Below are 19,619 nucleotides of genomic sequence, written 5' to 3' on the forward strand. Positions count from 1 at the left end.
TTCCCAGCCCTGTCCCCTCCCTGGGGACATTGCAGTCACCTCCTTTGTCTGTCGATGGAGAGCGAGTGGGAGCCTTAACAGCTCTGCAGGAGCCAGCAGATTTTCTTCGGCATCCTTGCCACGTGGGAGCTGTATGGATTCACGTCACTCTGCCTTGTGAAGCTCAGGCCGGCCCAGATCTGGAGCATGGGGCTGGCTGTGTCCACCTGCTCTCCTTCCAGCCAGGGTCACTGTTAGCCTGGGTCTTTTCAGGGTAAAGGTTACTCGGCAACAACCTGGGTTTGGGGAGACAGCTCACTGCACTCTGCTACCCTTCCCACACTTGGTTGCTTCCCTGCCTGGGTTGGCTGTGGCTTCCTTGTGACCCCTGTCCCTCACCCCTCCCTGCTGGACTTGGGCCGTGTGGCCTGGTTCTGCTCCCATGAGGTGAGTGCTTCTGCCTGCCTGGGTGGCAGCCAGCCCTTCCTCCCCCTGAAGACTCCTTTAGATCCTAGGGCCGGATAGGCAGCAGGCAGAAACGTCACCAAGGCCCAGGCGGGAGGAGTGTGGAAGGCATCCCTGATGGAAAGCAGGTGAGGGGACAGCAGTGTGGAACAGGTGCCCGTCTCTCTGCAGGCCCGGCTGCCTTCTGGGCCCCACCTGTGCTTCTGAGGGTGCGCAGTCCTGTGTTCGAGCCCTGGTCTGGCCACCTCTGTGACTGCGTGGCCTTGGGTAACAGGAGAACCTTCTCTGGGCCCTGGGCCACAGGAGTGAGGACACTGCGGTGGGTTCCAGGGCTGCTGTGACATTGTTCCCCATCGCAGCGCCTTTTTCTCTGCCCAGTCAGCACTGCAGTAGCTGTGAGTGGTTTCGGACTCAGTCTATACCTCTGCACCCGAGTGGAGCCCCCTTGCTGGTGGTCTCTGGCCCAGCCATGTGAATCCTGAGCACTCGGGGTGGAGCAGGCCTGGCCATTGGGTGCAGGGTGCAGGGTGAGGCTACAGAGAGGAGCGCAGGACTGGGAGACGCTGGGCTGGGCGTGGGGAGAAGGGATTTCTGAGCACCGTCTTTTGCAGAGCCGTATGCATGGCAACAATTTCACCCCATCCCAACCTCAGTGTAACTCTGCTCCCCAACAGCACCAGCTCAGGTGCTCATGAGCAGTGACTGAGCCCTTGCTGTGTGCTGGCCACTGTCTGAGGGGGTTCTGTGCACATGACTTCTCTTGTCCTCACAGCCCAGGACAAGGTACTCCCTCTTATCCTCTTCCCTCTGAGCCTGGTGTGGTGGCAATTCTTGCACTCAGGAGGCTGAGGCAGGAGGATTGCCATCATTTCAAGCAGGTGAGGAAATTGAGGCCCATCAGGTTGAGCAATCTTGTGAGTAGGTAGTGACCAGAGTAACATTAGGGACCATGAGGGGAAGCCACCTGCCCAAGGCCACACAGCTGGCCACCCCCCATCAAGATCACAGCCATTAGGCCACTCCATCCTCCCCCACAGGGCCAGGTGTCCTCAGGGATCCCCCTACAGACTCTGCTGACAGTGCTCCCAGGCCACGGCCCAGCTGGGACTCCAGACCTGCTAAGCCATGTGGAGTTATATGGCCCTGGGACTCCTTTTCCTCATTGGACAGGGGCTTCAGGGTCACCCTGGGGTGCTGAGGGTTAGAGAGAAGTTTGTGGAGGGCAACTAAGTCCTGATTTTCCTGCCATTGTACCCATTTCTAGGCACTGACCCAGACCCAGCAGAGCAGTCTCGGTGTTGAGAGCCCTCATCTGACAGTACTGAGGGCTGATGTGTGTGGCCCTAACTTGGTGCTTTGTGCAGCTGCCAGCTACAGAGACCTGTGGGAAAATTAAGGCCCAGTGGGCGGGGAGCTAGGTTTGAATCTAGGTCTTCCCCTGACACTGCTGTCCAGTGGGGGCCTGTGGTCTCCCACTTTCAGTCCTGTGTCTTTGTATCCCCAGGAAAAGCCGGGAGTCCTAATGTCTCTCTCCAGTGTCCCTGGTGGTCTTCAGAGCCTCTGCTTCCCAGCAGGGTCTGTGCTTCATAGATAGCAGCAAGGCTGGGAGGAGGAGGAGGCTGTCAGGAGGCTGAGGCAGGGAGGCCTCCACTTCCCTCAGACACCCTCACTCTTGGTCTCCCCCCACAGCCTGACTTCTTGGCGGCCATGACCTGGACAGTGTGGCACCTGTTGCAGGGGTGCGGAGGGTGGGTCTGAGGCAGAGGGGCCAGGGTCCTTCCTCAGACTCTCCGGGGGAAACTCACTTATCCTATCCACCTCAGGAATGAGATCAGGAGGTCAGAGAGGGGCTGCTGGGTGCCAGGTGAGTTTGCTGAGCTGTTACTGAACACACGTATGTTCCTCTCAGCCCTCATGAAAGGGGGCAGGTGTAGAGGCTGGGCCTGCAGAGGCTCGGGTGGCTCAGGCCACACTGAGTCCAGCTGAGGCCTGGCCTTGGGGACAAATGGACAGTCCCAGCCACTATGAAACACATGGCACTGGCCATGGTTTCTGCTATTCAAGACTAGCACTACTGCCATTGCGTTGGAGACCACAGGACACGTTCATCACCTGGCCATCACCTGAGATGCTTGAAAACCTTAGTCTGTTTCTTCTGAGCAGCCAGGGACTTTTGCTAAACCCTTGACCCTCACCTGGGCCCGGGGATGCCCAGTGGGTGATGAGGTGGAGCTGGGGCTGGCCCTTGCTTAGCAAACCTCAGGCCCTCCTCCTCAGGCAGAGTGCAGGGCAGCCCGAGCTCATGGCCCCTCAGGACCACCGTCACCGTGCCTAGGGTCCTCATCACCTTGGACACCAGCAGACCCCATGTGACTGACACCTGGGTCAGGAGGATGCCATCTGAGCCTTGGTGATCTGTGACCTCCAGAGCCCCAGGAAATGGGTCATGTCTTTGGGATCCTCTTTGTCAGAGCCCTCTCAGGCCGCTCAGGCTGGACCTCCCTGTCCCAGCTTCTCTAACCCTAACCAAAGCCTGGCCTCCAACGCGTGCTTTAGCTTCCATTCTCTCTAAAACTTGTGCCCGTTTCTGCAGTAACAGGACCCCACTTCACCCGCTAGGTGTTAGCACAGGAAGCGGTCAGTGTTGGGGTGGTTTCTGCCCCCTGGTCCTGGGATAAGGGATGGCATGAGGGGACACTGGGTCCTTCCCGAGGTACAGGTGGGTGGCTGAAGGTGAGCGCACCCCAGGCAGAGGGGAAGGGGCTGCACTCAGGCAGGCAGGTGCAAGGGTCGCAGCAGGGAGAATGCGGTGAGCACTTTCCGGGGAAGCGGACTTGGGGCCAAGGGCCGAAGATGCTCGGAGCGGAGCGGGAGCGGGGCAGGGATGGCAGACACGGCTCCGGCTCCGGCTCTGGAGGGAGGGTGGTCTATTTTAGCAACAGGGGAGGGCGGGAAAGATGCAGGAGGGGAGGCGGCTCGGGGCTGTGGGTGCAGCAGCCGGCTCCAGCTCCTGTGCCAGTGTGGAGGCTGCTGCGGCCCCTTCCGACCCTACCCGGATCGCCCCGCGGGAAGCAGGCAAAATGCTGGCGGTGTCGCTAAAGTGGCGACTGGGCGTGGCCAGGCGGAGGCCCAAAGGTACAGGGGTGGGCGGGGCTGGTGAGATCCCAGATTCTCGGGCAGGGTCCCCTGGCCTCTGCCTGTCTCTCCCTCTGCACCCACCTACCCGTCACCGCCCCTCTGACCCTGTCCCGGTCCTTCTCTGTCTCTTTGTCTGGGCCACCACCTCCCTGCCTCTCTCGCTCTCCCTCTCCCTCTCGGTTCCTGTCCTGTCTTTTCAGTCCTCACAGCCTGTCCTTGTTCTCCTGGGACCCTTTCCTGGTCTCTCCATCCCATGTCCCCGCATTTCCACTCCTGTGGGGCCTGGGTGGCCTGGGGGAGGGCGCTGGGACCCCCAGACCTCACAGTGCCCACCACCTGCCCAGGTGAGGGGCAGGGAGGATTTGCAAGCTCTGTGCTTCGGGCTGTGAACTAAGAATAACCACAGGCTAGAGGGAGTAGCTGCGCAGTTGTTAACAATGTGCAACTCCACACTCCACACACTGGAGGTTGTCCCTGCCCTATCCTTATGGTGCAGGAGGAAACCAAGGCATAAAGAACTAGAGCAACTTGCCAGGGGTCACAGAGCAGCCCCTCAGTGGCCGGGTCCCCACTGGGAACAGGCAGCTGCACTTCTTGGGTCTGTGGCCCCTGGGCAGGGGACATGCTGGCAACCCACTGCCTGGGTAGTCTGCATAGTGAGGCTTTTGCTGTCTTCTTTTTAAAATATGAACATTTCAATGCTGGGACCCCTATCCTTGGCTTGTACTGCATGTTTAATCTTTCCTGGGTGAGACCCCAAGTTCCGCTGTACACTGATTACTTTCAGGGTCCCAGGCTGCATAGCCACCTCCCCTCCTGAGGTTTAAGGTTTGGGGGTCCCTCTGGTGCCAGAGAAAGGAAGCAGTGACTGCTTGAGAGGCGAGGGGCTGTCAAGGTGGGGTCCCTAAGGATGAGTAGTTTTCTGGGTCAAAAAGGAGAACAGCATGTGCTGATGCATGGGACCTGGAAGCTCTCCCTCCAGGGCCAGGGAGACCTGCAATCAGTGTGTGGGTGTGGGGAAGAAAGACCTGGCATCGTAGGAGAAGGGGCTTGTGAGGCTGTGACTCTGCCTCAGGACAGTGGGAGCCACAGGAAGTTCTGAGCCTGAGAGAACAGAGGCAGCTTTGAGTACAGGGAGGCATTGGTTTGACCTGCAGTCTGAGAGGGCTCCAGGAAGGCGCAGTGTGGAGCCCAACAGAGGGGACTCCGGCCTGCTCCCCCAAGCTGAGTCTGCCCTGCACCCCTCACCCACTGAAGGCCTCCTGCAGGGTGCTCCCCTTCCCCCAGCCTTGTTCCCACACTGGGGGCCACAGCAGGCTCAGGTCTGGCTCCCAGTGCCTGTAGTGCCCCTGTCTCTCAGCCTCCCTGCACCACCGGAGTCCTGGCCCGGGGACCCGGGGACCACCCCCAGTTGCCCGATAGCAACAGGCTGGAGAGCCCCAGCTGGTTCTTTACTCCCTGAGCGCTGACTGGGTGCCCTCTGTGCATGGCGCTGTTCATACTTGGAACACATGTGGACTGTGAGCTGGATTGCCCATGTGACACTAGGGGAAACTGAGGTCCCAGAGGAAGTAGCTCCCCAAGATTTCCCATCAGAGAAAGGAGAGACAGAGTCTGGGCTCCCTGGCTGCTTTGAGCCCTGGGCTCTCCTGGGTGGTTTGGCAGAGTTGAGGCTGGGCCCCTGCTCCCCTCCTCCCATTTGCCATTGGGCCAGCCTGTCTCAGCCCTGCCTGCCCATGGTGTCTTGGCCGAGGTGCAGGTCACTCTTAGCAGATGAGATGGCAGCAGCCCCATGACCCTGGCAATGTGGGGCCAGGTTCCAGCCCGAGCGAGTGGTTTAGGAAACCAGAGGGCTGCTGGGGTCCAGGCTGGCATGGAGGTACAGCCCCTCCCCCAGCTGCCCAGCAGCTCACACAGGGAGGTTGGGGCCCCTTCTTCCAGACCCAGGCCAGCAGGCGGACCAGGCTGGGACTTATGCCTCTGCGGGCCGGTGTGTCCCTCTGTCTTTGGCCCTGTTCCTCTCCTGTGCCCCAGCTATACCCACAACCTCCCTCTCGACTTCCTCTCGGGGTCTCTGCCCTTGAAGTGTTTGGACTCTGTTTGAGTCTGAGTTTCAGGGACACCAGAACTTGGGTGCCAGGAAGAGACAGAGACAAAGAACTTCTCTTCCCAACACTTCAGGGACCCCTTTGATCAAAAGGATGCCCCAGGACATGCTAGGACTCTACCCAATTGTGCTCATGGCCCTCTCAGGACTGTGATGGTCAGCCTGGGGGAAACTGAGGGACAGAGCAGGAAGGGACCTGGATTCCAGGCCTCCTGACCCTGAGGCACCTGGCCTCTCTCTTCCTCAAGTCCTCGGCCCCTGTGCTGTCCTATCCTCCGCCAGCCCTGAGACACCTCGCTTGCTCCATGTCCTCCAGGAACCTCTGCTGGGCTCTTCTGGCTGCCTACCAGTGCCTGCCCGGCCCCATCAGATCACAGGTCTGTCTGTTGGACTCTTGCTGCCCCTACACCCAGTTGAGTTTCCAAAGGTTCTGGGCACTTGGTAAACAATCTCTGATAGCCAGGTATGGTGGGAGAGGCCTGTGCTAATCCCAGCACACAAAAGGCTGAGGCAGGAGGATGGTAAGTTCCAAGGCAACCTGGTCCTACATTGTGAGATGTTGTCTCAGAAACAAAAGCAAAGAAAAATCACTATCTTTGTGTGGGTGAGGGAGCTGGGGCAGGGCCATAGCTGCGCTCACCCCTGTCCTGTCCTCAGAGTTCTGCTCATCCCCATGGGAGCAGTCTGCCATCTGCACTTTAGTAGCCCCCGTAGGGTTGGCCAGGCCCTGGGACAATGGCAGCAGGGCTCACCTGGCTGCCTGACTCATCGCTGTCTGTAACTCTGGGCTGGGTCTGCTGTAGGTATCATAGGGCCCGGACTCTGTCCTGGAGGTGGGGCTACTGGGGACAAGTCGGGAAACAGAGACACTGGGCTCTTGGCCTCTTGGGTCCACAGTGGCCGGAGGTGTCCCTGAGCCTCCTCTGCGCAGGCTGGCCACACTCCTGGGTTCCCTGGGGCTGTGACCTTGACTGGCCCTACCTGGGACCGGAACTGGCCAGACCTGAGGGGACTGAGGTCAGGGGAGGGACGTGGACATGGACAGATGGTGGGGGTCACCTTGTGGCCCTCACCCATGCCTGTGCAATCTTGACCCAGCCAGCTGATGGCCTGGGCTTGAGAGCAGTGAAGAGGGAACAGGGCAGTGAAAGGGGCTTCATCTGGCACCCTCTGCCACCGCCACATGTCACCACCATGCCCTGCTTAGTCTATACCACCCAAAGGTTCTGTTAATTCTGAGCCTTAGGTTGCACTTGGCTGACATCCCTGCCTGGCCTATCTTGGTCCCCAACTCTCCTGCCCATATGGACCCCCTACACCCTTGCTGTGGCCTCCCTTCCTCCTGCTCCTCCCTGCCCTTCAGTGCTTCCGGCTCCAGAGCTGCTCCCTGGGGAACCAGGACAGAATATCTCTGCCCCTCTGCACCCAAAGCCCTGAGCTGAGAAGCCCCAGGCAGAGCAGGCTGCTTCTCTGTGCCAAGATGCTGATGTGGATCCCACCTCATTCCAAAGCAGACCATAATGTGGGTGAAATTAGATGAAAGTGAGCCTTGTGGTGCTGAGAATTGTCAGACCCAGAAACACTGCACAAAGCCCATAATCCTCTGTGACCTTTCCCTGGCTCCTCGCTTACAAAGGTAAATTCCAGGTGAGGGAGGGGCAAGATGCAGCTTCCCAGTGCCTGTCAGATGCACTGTCTGGTGGGTGATTGTTTGCCAGGACAGGGGTGGCTCCGTGTACCCCAGCTGAGCCCAGTACCTCCCCAGTTGGAGAGGAAGCCCCCGCATGCAGGGCTAGCCAGGGGATGTTGAGCGGTGTCCTAAGCTGGCTCCCAGGGTTCTGAAGTGGACCCAGAAGCCTCTGTCCCCAGTGCTGGGTAGCATGCTTCCCTGCTGGTTCCTCTGTGGACTGGATCTCCTGGGTCATCTTCTTCTGTGCTGAAGCCAATGGGTGCACTGTGCTGCTGCATGGGTCATTGACACCTTGTGCAGAGCCTGGTGTCACCATCACCACCTTTCTCCCCAACACCCAAGTGACCCCTGGCCCTTGGCTAGCGAATGGGGACAGGAGAACAGGGGCATGTGTCTGGAGGGGTCCCGGGTGTCCTGAGATTAGTGATCAGGGCTGTGGCCATCTGAGCAGAGGGGCAGCTGTCAGCTGAAACTAGAGGTGACCAGCTGCTCCTGCCTGTCAGGCCTGGAGGTGGGCATGGCCTCTGCCCTGCACCCTTGATCTTTACCAAAAAGACCTCAGAGGCTGCCAGCACCCTGCCTGGCCCGGCTCACAGGGGAAACTGAGTCCTGGGGCAGGCCTTGGGGGACTATGGGGACTTGTGGCTTCAGCAGTGCTCTGCTTCATGCTGGGTCCTGGGCTGCTCTAAGTCACCAGGTTTGAGCAGTGCTCCAGGTCTGTATAGTGCTTTTCTGATATGACAACTGCAAAGGGCCTCAGGGCCGGACAAGTGTCTGTAGGAGCCATCCACACTGTGCACCCTCACTGCCTGTCCACACTGCAACTACACTGGGCATCCACACCCCTGTCCCAAGCACTGAAAAGGGCGAGTCCCCTTTAAGCAGAGAGCAGCCCGCCCAGGAGCTGTGTCCCTCCCCCAACCCCTCCCTGATGACAGGGACAGCCAGGCTGCTGACCGTGGTGGGCAGCAAAAAAAAGCAGCATGCTGTGTGGGCTGCGTGGCGAGACCCCTGGAGCAGAGGGTAGGTCATACACAGGTACAGGCAGAGGGGCAGAGGGGCAGTGACAAGCAATGACAGCTGGCACTTTGGTCCTGGAACTGCTGCCCAGAGATGGGGTGGGGTGGCTGGGGCTGTCCTGTCAGGGGTGGGGAGGTCAAAGGCTCTGTAGGTGCAGGGCAGGGAGACTGAGTGTCTCCAGGACTCAGGGCTCTCGGGGGCTCTGCATGTGCCCCAGGGGAGTACTGGGACACACAGGTGCAGGGAGGGCCGGTTGGCTGCTCTGTCCTCTGTCTCTCAGGCCTCAGCCTGACCCATGGGAAGTCACTCTGCCCTCACACCCAGGTCCCGCTCCTCCTGGCACTTCCACCCCCTGCATAGCCAGTCCCAGGAGGAGAAACTGAGTCTGGGGAAGATAGGCTGAGTGGATGTCAGGGCCCAGGGAAACTGTGAAAACAGAGACAGGACCCAGCCGGACCCAGGGCAGTCACCCAATCCTCATGACACCCAAAGTTGGGTACATTATTCTTCTGATTTTGCAGCTGGGAGACAGGCACTGGCTATCAGGCGTCTTGTCTGAGGTCACACAGCAGGCTGGGACAGCCCAGCCCCCAAACAAGCATTGCCTTCCTAGCCTGGGTACCCGTTCCTTCCAGCCCAGAGTACATGAAGGGTTGGTGCCAAGAGCCACGCCCAACCCGGCTTGGGCCACAAACAGGTCCTCCCTGCCTCCTGGCCTTTACCCACACCCACATGGGGAGCTTGCTGAGACCCAGATTCGACCCCAGCTCCCGAGCCGGCACACAAGGCCTCTCTGGACCTCACTGGCATCTTCTCTCTTTGATAACTTTCTGGACTCCAAGTGGCCCCACCTGACCTCCTCTCTAGGTCCCAGAGCCTGGTGATCACACCTGCCTCAGCCGACGTCAGCTGGAGCTTCAGAGAGAGTGGGATCCAGGTGTTCGGTTACCATCACCAAGACCCTGGGTTGGCTGCCTGGCCTGGTCATGGGACCTCTCTGGATCCCATATGGAGTCAGGCCAGTCTGTGGGATAGCTGTGCAGTATGGTCACCCTGCTCAGACACTGCTGAGGTCCCTCAGCCCACACCCTCCCTCCTGGGACCCCTCTCACCTCCACCACCCTGAAGGGTACTGCTGAGTGCATAGTATCTGCAATGGGGTCCCTGGCCTCCTGTGGGGCTGTGGCCTGTAGCTTAAGGCCATGGCTGTCTGTAGAGCTCTGCCCTTCCTGTCCCCCAGCTGTGAGCAACTCCTCCCTGCTTCTGTCCTCTGCTGAGAATGGGAACTGAACTAAAACCAGGCTTCTGGGTACTTTGGTGCCAGCCAGTGTCCCCTTCCCCAACTTGGATACAAGAAGCAGAAGGGACCTGCACCTGTGAGGGTCCAGGAGCAGCGGGAAGAACAGGCTGTGGCCCCGTCCACAGATCCTGGAGCAGGGAGCCCTCCAGGGGGGTTCATAGCACCCTGCTGTCCCTGTGGGGCCAGGATTCCCCATGGAGCCACTGCCTGCCCACCTGGAGGGAGAGCTAGGGTGTGGAGCAGCCAGTGGGGGCTGGGGCCAGGGGTCCCACCTGCCACTCCCCTCTCTGGTTCACAGTCTTCTGTCTGTAACACAGGGACAGGCAGGACCATTTGTGTGGCTCTCTGGCCCCAAAGAATGTACTGTCACAGTGTCAACCCACAGAGGCTGCTTTGGCCTTCCACACATCCCTGTCCCAGTGCCATGGGCAGAGAGTGGTGTTGCAGGGAGATGCCCAGGGTAGTGGGGTTGCCAGACTGAGAGCTCCACTGCCACAGGGAGGTCCCTCTGCTCTGTCCTGGGCAGGAGGCAGGCAGGGGACCTTGTGGGAAGCCACACATCCCAAGGCTGAATCCTGGCTCTGCCACCAAAGCACTGGGTGCCCCTGAGCCTTGACCCTTCTATGCCTTAGTTTCCTTGTCTGTAAAATGGGGATGATGGTGGCCTCCACCATTTAGGATGACTATAAGGATAAAGTGCTAATAATCTCAAAGCTCTTACACCAAGGCTTGGATCTACGGCAGTCTGACCTTACCTTGGTGTTACTCCTCTGTGCCCAGTTTCTCCACCTGCAAAATGGGAATGAGTCCACTGCTTCAAAGGCAGTGAGAGGAGTCAATGAGATTGCACCTTCAAAGCACACGGCACAGGTCTTATGCTTATCACAAGGTATGGAAGTGGTGGAGGCTAGAGAAACCCTTTGCATGGGGATGGAGGGGCCACAGCCCCCACACATCTGGCACCACAGCGCATCCAGCAATCCACTTTTCAGGGCTAAACCTGAAGCTGGGAGAGAAGCAACTGTCTCCCTTTGCTCCCTGACCACCAGGATGGATCTGGTCAGACTGTCCAGTCCAGCCATGAGCTCAGATGCTTCGGCTCAGTCCCTGCCCTGGAATCACAGGCATGGGGCCATGGCTGGCACTCGGGTGGCCTTGCTGATGACAGCTATCTAGGAAGCCTGTGGGTACTCATCCTGTTGGGGCCCCTTTGTCCTCAATGCCCCTCCATACAGCCATGGAGCCAGGCTTAGGCAGTGCCCACTCCTGCCCTTGTCTAGGCGGCACCCTGGCACAGCTGCCTGGCAGCCGCTGACTTCCTTTTCCCTTTGTCAGAGCTCAATAGCTCTCTGGAGACCCGGAGAAAGGGCAATCACAAAGGCAAATTGGCAACAATGCTGGGAGAAATGAAATGGCAGAGAACCCCATCCACCCACTGGGCCAGAGGGAGGCAGAAGGGCCCGAGATTTGCACAGGCTGTGTTCTCCCTTCCTTGCTCCTGTATCCAGCCCATGCCACCCAGCTGTGGAAGCTGATTTTCCCCCAAGTGAGTTCTTGCAGGATGTGGATGAAGGCAAAGCTCTAATTGCCAGTTGCTGGAAGGAGACAGGAAAAAAAAAAAGATAAAAATATCTGTTTTTATGCACGTTTCCAGCGGAAAATTGATGGGAAAGATGTTTTTGAAAAGCCCTTATCTCTAACCATATAATTACTAGGTCCCAGAACAAACGGGAATGAGCATGAGAGAGTATGCAGGGCTTGGGTGGAGGGGGGCAAGTCCCATGGTTTCTATAAATAATCACCCCAATGTCCCCGCCAGCTGCCCTCAGGGAGGGCACCCCCGTGCTACAGACAGGGTTGGAGATGCCAGTCCCACAGCCAGCAAGTGGTTATGACACTGCTTGGTGTTTGGGCTGAGTGATGCCTTAGTTTTCCCACCCAGGGACTCTCTTAAAAGTGGGCACACTTTGGGATCTTGGATGCCCAGACATTTCCTGCTCCAGAAGCTGGAAGAAAACTCTGGAGGCAGGGATGTGAACCTGCAGAGGCACCATCCCCCTGGCAGCCAGCACCTGGCCTGGTGATAGCTCGACCCTGCCATCCCCTGAGTCTGGCCTGGACTCTATTCTCTCATTGTTGTGATCAGGGTTCAGGGGTCCCCAGTACTCTCTCACTCCCTGGGGTTCCCCAACCTGGCTGGGGTGAGCTTGGGCTTCAGTTTCCTTGCCCTTCCTTAGAGATGACCCTGATCCCTCCACAGGGATCCTGGGGCTGGCCCAACTTGCTGATCTCCAGACTGGGAGAATCTGGTGGCAGGGGCTGCTTTGCAGGATGGGACACTGTGACTGCAGCTTCCACTTTGAGGCCGCTGTGACAGTCATGCAGGCGCGCATGGGCTTTGATCTTAGTTCTTGGGGATCATCTGGGACTCAAGAAGTCATCCTGGGGGCTGTCATGAAAGGACTCTGCCTAGTGGGGTATCACTCACATCCAATGGGTGCTGATGTGAACATGGCCTGGAGGAGACCGAGCCAGGACAGCCCCAGGGGTCCAGACACCATTTGGGCTTTCCTGTGGTACTATTAGTGGTTTAGCAGCTTAGGGCAGAGTGAAGGTGGGGTTCACAGTGCCAAGCCCCACCCCTTACCCAGCCAAAGCTCCCTCCCTTACCAGAGCCCTGCCCAAGCTGCAGGGCATAGCTTCTCTTGGGGTGACATCACTGCCCTAAGGGACATTTATCTGTGTCTGAAATTGATCCTTCTGTTGTCACAGGTGCTCCCTGTGTCTGTGCTGGGAGGCTGGGGTGCTGGTGACTATCTTGCTGTGTGGAGGTTTAGAAACTATCCTGGTATGATGGACAGATGGGCAGATGTGGGGCCTGCTTGGTGGAACCACTTTGTGGGTGCAGAGTGCTCATGGGAGAGTGAGGGCAACACAGGCCAGGCTGTACCCATTCCCTCACCTTGGTCCTCAGGCTGTGGCCAGTGAAACAAGCAAGAAAGTTACATAAAAAGTATGAAAAGAGGTATAATATTTCAAAAGTGAGAAATAAAACTGTCATTTTCATGGATGACATGATCACATATACAGAAAAAAATTTAAATTTACAGAGTAACTACTAGAATGAGTACATGGATTTAAAAATTTAGAGTATAAAATTGACTGTATTTTTAAACATCCACAGCAAATAAGTAGGAAGTAACATTTGAAAACAGTGCAGTTTACAATAGCATTAATATGCTTCAAATGCCCAGGAAAATATTTAATGAAAGAGGTCCAAGACTTTTGCTAGTGAAACAGCACAAAACACCCAAGCTGAAAGCTGGGCATGGTGGTGCATACCTGTTATCCCACTACTCAGGAGGCTGAGGTAGGAGAATCACTGCCAGTTCAAGGCCAGACTGACCTATATAGTGAGTTTGAGGCCAGCCTGGGCTATATAGCAAGACCCTGTCTCAAAACAAAAAACAACCAAGCAAACCCAGCCTAGTGGGAAGAAGAGGAACTATTGCATCGGGTTGGTGGTCTTTGAGGAGCTCGGGTTCTCAATGACCTCCTGTCCCCTCAAAGACCTCCCGTCTCCCCCTGGGAATCTCTGGATTTCTCGTGTCCACTCTGGTGAAGAATGAGGAAGTGAGGTGAGACTGGCTCAGAGCTGAAACCCCCAGCAGAGAAAAGGAAAGTCAGGACCTTGCAGAAAAGAAAGTACTGTCAAGCAAAGGTTGTATTTATAAAGTCAAGAATGCAAGGAACAGCTGCCCGGGAACAAGATGCAGTACAAGGCAGGGGAATTCAACTGAATTTCCAAAGGTCAGAGGACCACAGGACTCATAGGGATAAGCTGGTTTCTAAAAATAACTGTTTCACTGATTGGTGCAGTCTAAGCCAATCAGGGTCTCAGCCTTTTGTTTCTGGGTTGAGGAAAGGTCTGGAGGCTAAGGGGCACATGGTACATGTAATAAGGTCACAAGACCTAGCTTCCTCAAGTACATAGCTTCGATAAGCTTGTGGTAAATACACAGCCATCAGCCACCCAGCTCATGTCCTACCTCATCCATACCCATATCTCCCTCTAACTGTCCCTGCAGAACTGTCTGGAGTCTCTTGCCACGTTAGCCACATCTTTTCCTCCCAACTCTCTGTTCCCTTTCCTGAGCAAAAAAAAAAAATCTCATGTAGAAATGTTTGTCTTGCCTGGTTCAGAATCATCCACCATGGGGACAGTTGCCACGTTAGCCACATCTTTTCCTCCCAACTCTCTGTTCCCTTTCCTGAGCAAAAAAAAAAAAATCTCATGTAGAAATGTTTGTCGTGCCTGGTTCAGAATCATCCACCATGGGGACAATAGAACCAACGAGACTCAAAAGCCAACGATGTACTCTGTGACTGTCCATACACCACTCTGGAAAAATGGAGAGATCATGGGGCCAAAACAGATTAGTGTTGGCCGGGATCCAAGGATGGGAGAGGTGGATGTGAACAGGCAGCGGGGAGAATTGTTGGGGAGCTGAGCTGCTCCAAAGCCTGGCTGTGGGGTGGTCAGAGATGAAATGCATACCACAGAGTGCACATTAATCCTGCGTCTAAATTGTAAAAGCAGAGAAAACACTTGCTTACAGATTGGTGGACCCCACCCAAATGCTCCAACTAGCAGGTTCTCAGTGGGGCCCAACATTTATGTTTCTGACCAGTTTGCAGCCATGTGGGTGCTGCTGCCAGAGGCAACGTTTTGGGAACCTTGTTATGCTGGTCTTTGGTCTAGATCACAGGATCCACCTAACCCAAAATCCACCAGAGCTATGGGACCCTACATAAAACAGCTTGTGTTGGAATAAGCCTACATACACCCTCTGGGGGCAGTGAGCAACCATAACTGCAGGTTTAACCAATTGCATCAAAACTGTCTGAAAAAGAACTGCACCCTCACCAAACCTGTGCAGACCTGGTTCCTTGCTGTCCCTGCAGAGGCACAGTATAACATGCACCCACTTCGTTTGTAGTACGCTGGGTAATAGGAGGGCCACGTGGGTACTGCTACACAGTGCCATGCTGTGTGAGGACTCGAGTGTCTGTGGATTAGGGTACTCGGGGGTCCTGGACCCTGGGGTGACCATATCTGAAATCGTGTTTAGTTTCTTTTTTCTTTTCTTTTTTGGTACCAGGAATCAGGTACCAGGCATCAGGGAGTGCTGGGATGGCAGGCTTGGCTGTACTTTTCTGATATTTGAAAAAAATGAAAAACTTCCTGGTAACTTGAATAACCCCAAAAGACAGATTTCACTGCAGACTAGACACATCCCAGAGAGAGCGATTTGGGAAATGTGGGGGCAAAGTGGGCTATGGGTTGTGGGGTGCAAAGCACCTCTCCCAGCTGGGCTGGGGCAGCAGGCTGCCCCTCTAGCCACCCTGAGTGCTGGAGGACATGGCTCATATACTGCAAAGTTCGGGGTCTGCTCAGGACGCTGGTGCAGCACAGCCTCACAGCAAATTGGCACCTGCGTGTGTGTGTGTGTGTGTGTGTGTGTGTGTGTGTGTGTGTGTAAACTTCCCATCACGGCAGACGTGCAGACACAGGCCTGCACAGGGGTAGCAAACCTGGGTCTCACTGAGATCGTGCAAAGTCCAGCTGTGTGGCATGGGCACAGGGTGTCCTGTCTGGGCCTTGGCTTCTTCATCTGTACAATGGGGTCATTTCAGCTGCCCTGTGTGTGTCTGGCATTTGACTGCTGATCAGCTGTGACATCTGGGGTGCTGTGGGCACCCACAGAGCCACTAGGCCAGAAGAGCCAGGGTGTGGCCCCCTGGGACTGGCCCTTGAAGGCCCAGCCCAGGACCAGGATGTTGGCAGAGAGGGACCCATGCTCAGCCCTAGGAGGGTCCTGGGGCCAGGCAGGAGGACGGGGACTTAGAGTAGTTCTGTCTCTACAGACGACCGGCCTTATTGCAAAGGTGGCCAGGACGTGGGCGGCACCGACGGGGCCTTGGCCTGCCGCAGACAGAGCATCCCAGGTAAAGCCTCCCTGTCCCTGCTGCCTGAGTCCTCTGTACAGCCCTGGCCTCCATGCCTCACTGCCCGCTCACAGCCCATCTTTCTCTGGCAGAGGAGTGCCGTGGTGTCACCGTGGTGGAGCTGACCAAGAGCGAGGGTAGCACGCTGGGACTGACCATCTCAGGAGGCACCGACAAGGACGGAAAGCCCAGGGTCTCCAGCCTCAAGCCTGGAGGGCTCGCGGCCAGGTGGGTGACGGGGCAGGCAGGGAAGGGGGCTGAATGTGGTGACTGCAGGAGGAAGGGTCCATTCCTGGCCTCGGCCTCTCAGGGTCCCTTCACACACACCTTTGCTGCACTGCTCCCTCCTGAGGCTTGTTCCCTGCTGTTTGTCCCCTCCCATGTGGCACAGACCACTGCTTCTTTGGGGAACCCCCCTGCCTGGGAGAGGCCCGGGCTGTCCTACTTGCGCGGTGTGGCATTGGACCAGTGATCTGCCTCTCTGTGCCTCTGTAGAATGAGAATAAGAAGCCGTCAGGGGTCCTGGGTGGCAGGTGTGGATGCCAACCCCCGGCCACTGGTCACCATGTGCTGGCCTTGCACAGGAGTGACCTGCTGACTGTGGGTGACCACATCCGGTCGGTGAACGGCATCCGCCTGGCCCGGCTGCGCCACGACGAGATCGTTGCCCTGCTAAGGAACGTGGGCGAGTGCGTGGTGCTGGAGGTGGAGTATGAGCTGCCCCTGCCCGGTGGGTGCCTCGTCTCGGAGGCTGGGCTGGGGGCCGTGCCAGGTGGCGGAGGGGAGGTCTGTGTGTTGTCACCAGGAGGCCGCAAGGCCCAGCCCGGCCTGTGGCTCTTCTAAGGCGAAGCTTGGGGGACCCTGGCCAAGCACCTTTCCCACCCTGCCCAGAAGCTGTAGTCTCAGTGTCCGAATTCTTAGTGTTGGTCTAAATCCTGGCTGAGTAGAGCCACAGCCCGGAGCCTGAGGCCGCCTGGCACTTGGGAGTGAGCACAGCCCTCCCCTCCCTTGGTGGTACAGTGGGCATTGGGATGAGGGTCCCTCTAGGCCACTGCACCCCAAAATCTCTGAGGCTGGTCACCCAGCACTCCTGGGACGGGCTTTGGGGATGCCTGCCAGTGTGGGCATTTGTGAGAAACTCATGGGGTCTCCCTCTCCTCTGCAGCCCCGGAGAACAACTCCAGGATTGTCTCGAAGACAGTGGATATCTCCCTCTACAAGGAGGGCAACAGCTTCGGCTTCGTCCTCCGGGGTCAGCGTGGGGACCACTTGGCTCAGGGGACAAGGAGAGGGCTAATGTGGATTCGTGTACATTGGGCTTTGTGCTCTAAAGAACCCCGGACTGCTAAGTGAAGTGTTTGGGGCTAAGGGGAGTGAGAGAGGCCCTGATACCCAAGAGGGATAGGGAAACCACTGCTTAGATTGAAAACAAAGTTTGGAGCTGTCTAGCAGTCAGGGCAAAAAGGGAAATAAGATGAGATTCCAGGGAGAGAAATAGAGAGATTTGGATCCTGGGTTCTATCCCTTTTCTCATCTCTGGAGAAGTTACAGTTGGTGTCTCTGGAGAAGTTCATGAGTGTTGAGGACAAGGCCTCAAGCGGGTGTCCCAGAGGGGATTTCTTAGGGGCTGACTGGCTCTGGGCAGAGAGGAAGGGGTATGAGGATGAGTGCTGCTTCCCGTTGAATTCTGCCCAGGAGGTGCTCATGAAGACCTGCACAAGTCCCGCCCGCTCGTCCTGACGTATGTGCGGCCAGGCGGCCCAGCTGACAGGTGAGACCAAGCCAAGAGACCCACCCTACCCTGAGGATCCCCTGCCCCGTGCAGTGGGTGAGCGGAACCACGCTGCCTTCTCCCACGGAGCCCACGGACCGGGATGAGACCTGGGGAGAGGGTCCCCAGCACATCCTCCCCACATCCTGTGTCGGCCCTGCCCCAGGCCAGGACTGTGACAGCCTGGGGTCGGAGGGAGTGTGGAGAGAATGTGCCCCGTGCCACCCTTGGAGAAGCCTGGCATGGCCTCGTGCTCAGTCTAAATCTGTCCCTGGACAGGCCCGGCCAAGCTATTCCAGGATGGCCTGGAACAGCCTGGGCCACCTGTCAGGGCATAAGGGGACCCAGCCAAGGAGCCACTGGCCCTCCTGGGGCCCTCGAGGTCCTTCCTGCAGACATCACCAGGGCGGAGCAAGGAGGCCCTGGAGGGTGGGAAGGTGACACCCACCCCTCTGAGCCAGTTAGCCTGGCCGGCTGGTGCTCCCACTCTCTCCCTGCCCTTCCTGCAGGGAGGGCTCCCTGAAGGCAGGCGACCGGCTGCTCAGCGTGGATGGCGTCCCGCTGCACGGGGCCAGTCATGCCAGTGCCCTGGCCACCCTGCAGCAGTGCGGCCACGAGGCGCTCTTCCGGGCAGAGTATGACGTGGCTGCCCCAGGTGCCAGCCTAGGCAAAGCACGTGCCAGGTGTTGGGTGGGGGGGCACCCTGGGGACCCATGGAGTGCAGCGCAGGTGAGGCCTGTGTCTCACAAGCTGGTGTCTGGTGGGGAGAGGAAGTCAGGCAGCCATGGCAGTGTGTCCACGGGACCAGGAGGACAGGGAGAGAGTCGAGCCTGGGTTTGGGGGTGTGGGGACAGCTCAGGGTGATGCTGCCGGCCAGGGCACAGTTGGCATTCTCTGGAAGACGGGCTATTGCACGTGTTGCAGTGGCCCCCACCCCCATCCCAGCTTTGCAGAATGGGGACCTCACCCATCACTGGGGTGCAGAGCAGGGTCAGGAGGGCTGTGTACCCTAATTGCCTGCCAACCTGCCTGTCTCCATGAGCAGACTCGGTGGCTGGGGTGACTGGGCCGCTGGTGGTAGAGATCATGAAGACACCAGGCTGTGCCCTGGGCATCTCGCTCACTGCTGGATGCCACTGGAACAAGCCTGTCATCACGATCGACCGCATCAAGCCGGCCAGCGTGGTAGACAGGTGAGGCCCGCTGGGCACCGTCTCTGGGGGTGTAGGGTGCAGGGCCCAGCTGCGGCTGGACCAGCTTCCACATCTGCCTGGCCAGGAGCGGGGCCTTGCATGTGGGGGACCACATCCTGTCTATTGATGGCACCAGCACTGAGCGCTGCTCCCTGCAAGATGCCACAAAGCTGCTGGCCAGCGTGGCGGAGAAGGTGCGGCTGGAGGTCCTGCCTGCACCCCAGAGCCGATGGCCCCCACAGCCCGTGGATGCAGGTGAGTCTGGGGCTTGGTCCAAGTGAGGTTGATGGAGGGCAAGAGCAGGGCAGCTGGCAGCGAGCAGGAGGCAGACAGGCCATGCTACCTGCCCAAGCCCCACTGCCGGGTGGGGCTTCTAAGTTCCCCAACCCCTTGTGCCAGGCAGTTGGGGCAGGGGGAGGTGCTGCTGGCAGTGCAGACCATGCTGGGGCACAGGGTCTGGGATGAGGGGCCTGAGACAACAAGATATACAGAGCCCCAGAAGGTCTGGGGTGGTTTTGCAGAAAGAGGGGGATGAAATGTGGGCCGTGGCCAGACAAAGGGTCAGCTGCGGAAGTGGTGATATCTATGGCTGAGACTCCAGGCCCAGACCTGATACCTCATCCTGGAAGGAGAAAGGAGGCTGTGGTGGCACCAAGCCATGTTCATGGCCCCTGCCTGGGAGATTCCAGGCTCTTCTGCCCTCTGTCCCTTGCCAAGCCCCTCTCTCCTGCCCACAGTGAAGGTGCAGAGGTGCGAGCCCCCCGGCTGGGATCCCCATGTGCCTTCCTGCCATAGCCCGCGGCCCAGCTGGGGCCCAGAGCACAGCCGAGGTATGGATGCCTGTTCCCGAGGGTCAGGGGGGTCCAGAGATGGGGCTGCCTACTCTCCCCAACATATTGGGGACCCTATGTGGGGTCTGACTCCCTGGGCCATTCAGTGAGTGAGGC

General features: G+C 57.9%; 1 protein-coding gene across 12 annotated transcripts in view; it reads left to right on the forward strand.

Moving 5' to 3' along the window:
* Positions 1-3,407: 3,407 nt before the first annotated feature.
* The window catches only part of Grip2 (glutamate receptor interacting protein 2), a 29,872-nt gene continuing 13,660 nt past the window's right edge, over positions 3,408-19,619 (forward strand). For 10 of the 12 annotated variants that reach the window (XM_010637905.2, XM_010637906.2, XM_010637909.2 and 7 more), the window contains exons 1-10: positions 3,408-3,579; positions 15,628-15,708; positions 15,801-15,936; positions 16,293-16,438; positions 16,874-16,960; positions 17,404-17,479; positions 17,989-18,134; positions 18,525-18,672; positions 18,758-18,927; positions 19,410-19,502. In XM_010637905.2, coding sequence (XP_010636207.1) covers positions 3,525-3,579; positions 15,628-15,708; positions 15,801-15,936; positions 16,293-16,438; positions 16,874-16,960; positions 17,404-17,479; positions 17,989-18,134; positions 18,525-18,672; positions 18,758-18,927; positions 19,410-19,502 — 1,138 coding nt within the window. In that variant the 5' untranslated portion in view covers positions 3,408-3,524. Of the gene's footprint in view, positions 3,580-8,308; positions 8,403-15,627; positions 15,709-15,800; positions 15,937-16,292; positions 16,439-16,873; positions 16,961-17,403; positions 17,480-17,988; positions 18,135-18,524; positions 18,673-18,757; positions 18,928-19,409; positions 19,503-19,619 lie in introns of those variants that run through there. The other 2 variants (XM_010637908.2, XM_010637907.3) reach the window with 2 other exon arrangements.

The sequence above is a fragment of the Fukomys damarensis genome, unplaced genomic scaffold, assembly GCF_012274545.1.
Source record: "Fukomys damarensis isolate Sample0158 unplaced genomic scaffold, DMR_v1.0_HiC HiC_scaffold_37, whole genome shotgun sequence".
NCBI classification, from domain to species: domain Eukaryota; kingdom Metazoa; phylum Chordata; class Mammalia; order Rodentia; family Bathyergidae; genus Fukomys; species Fukomys damarensis.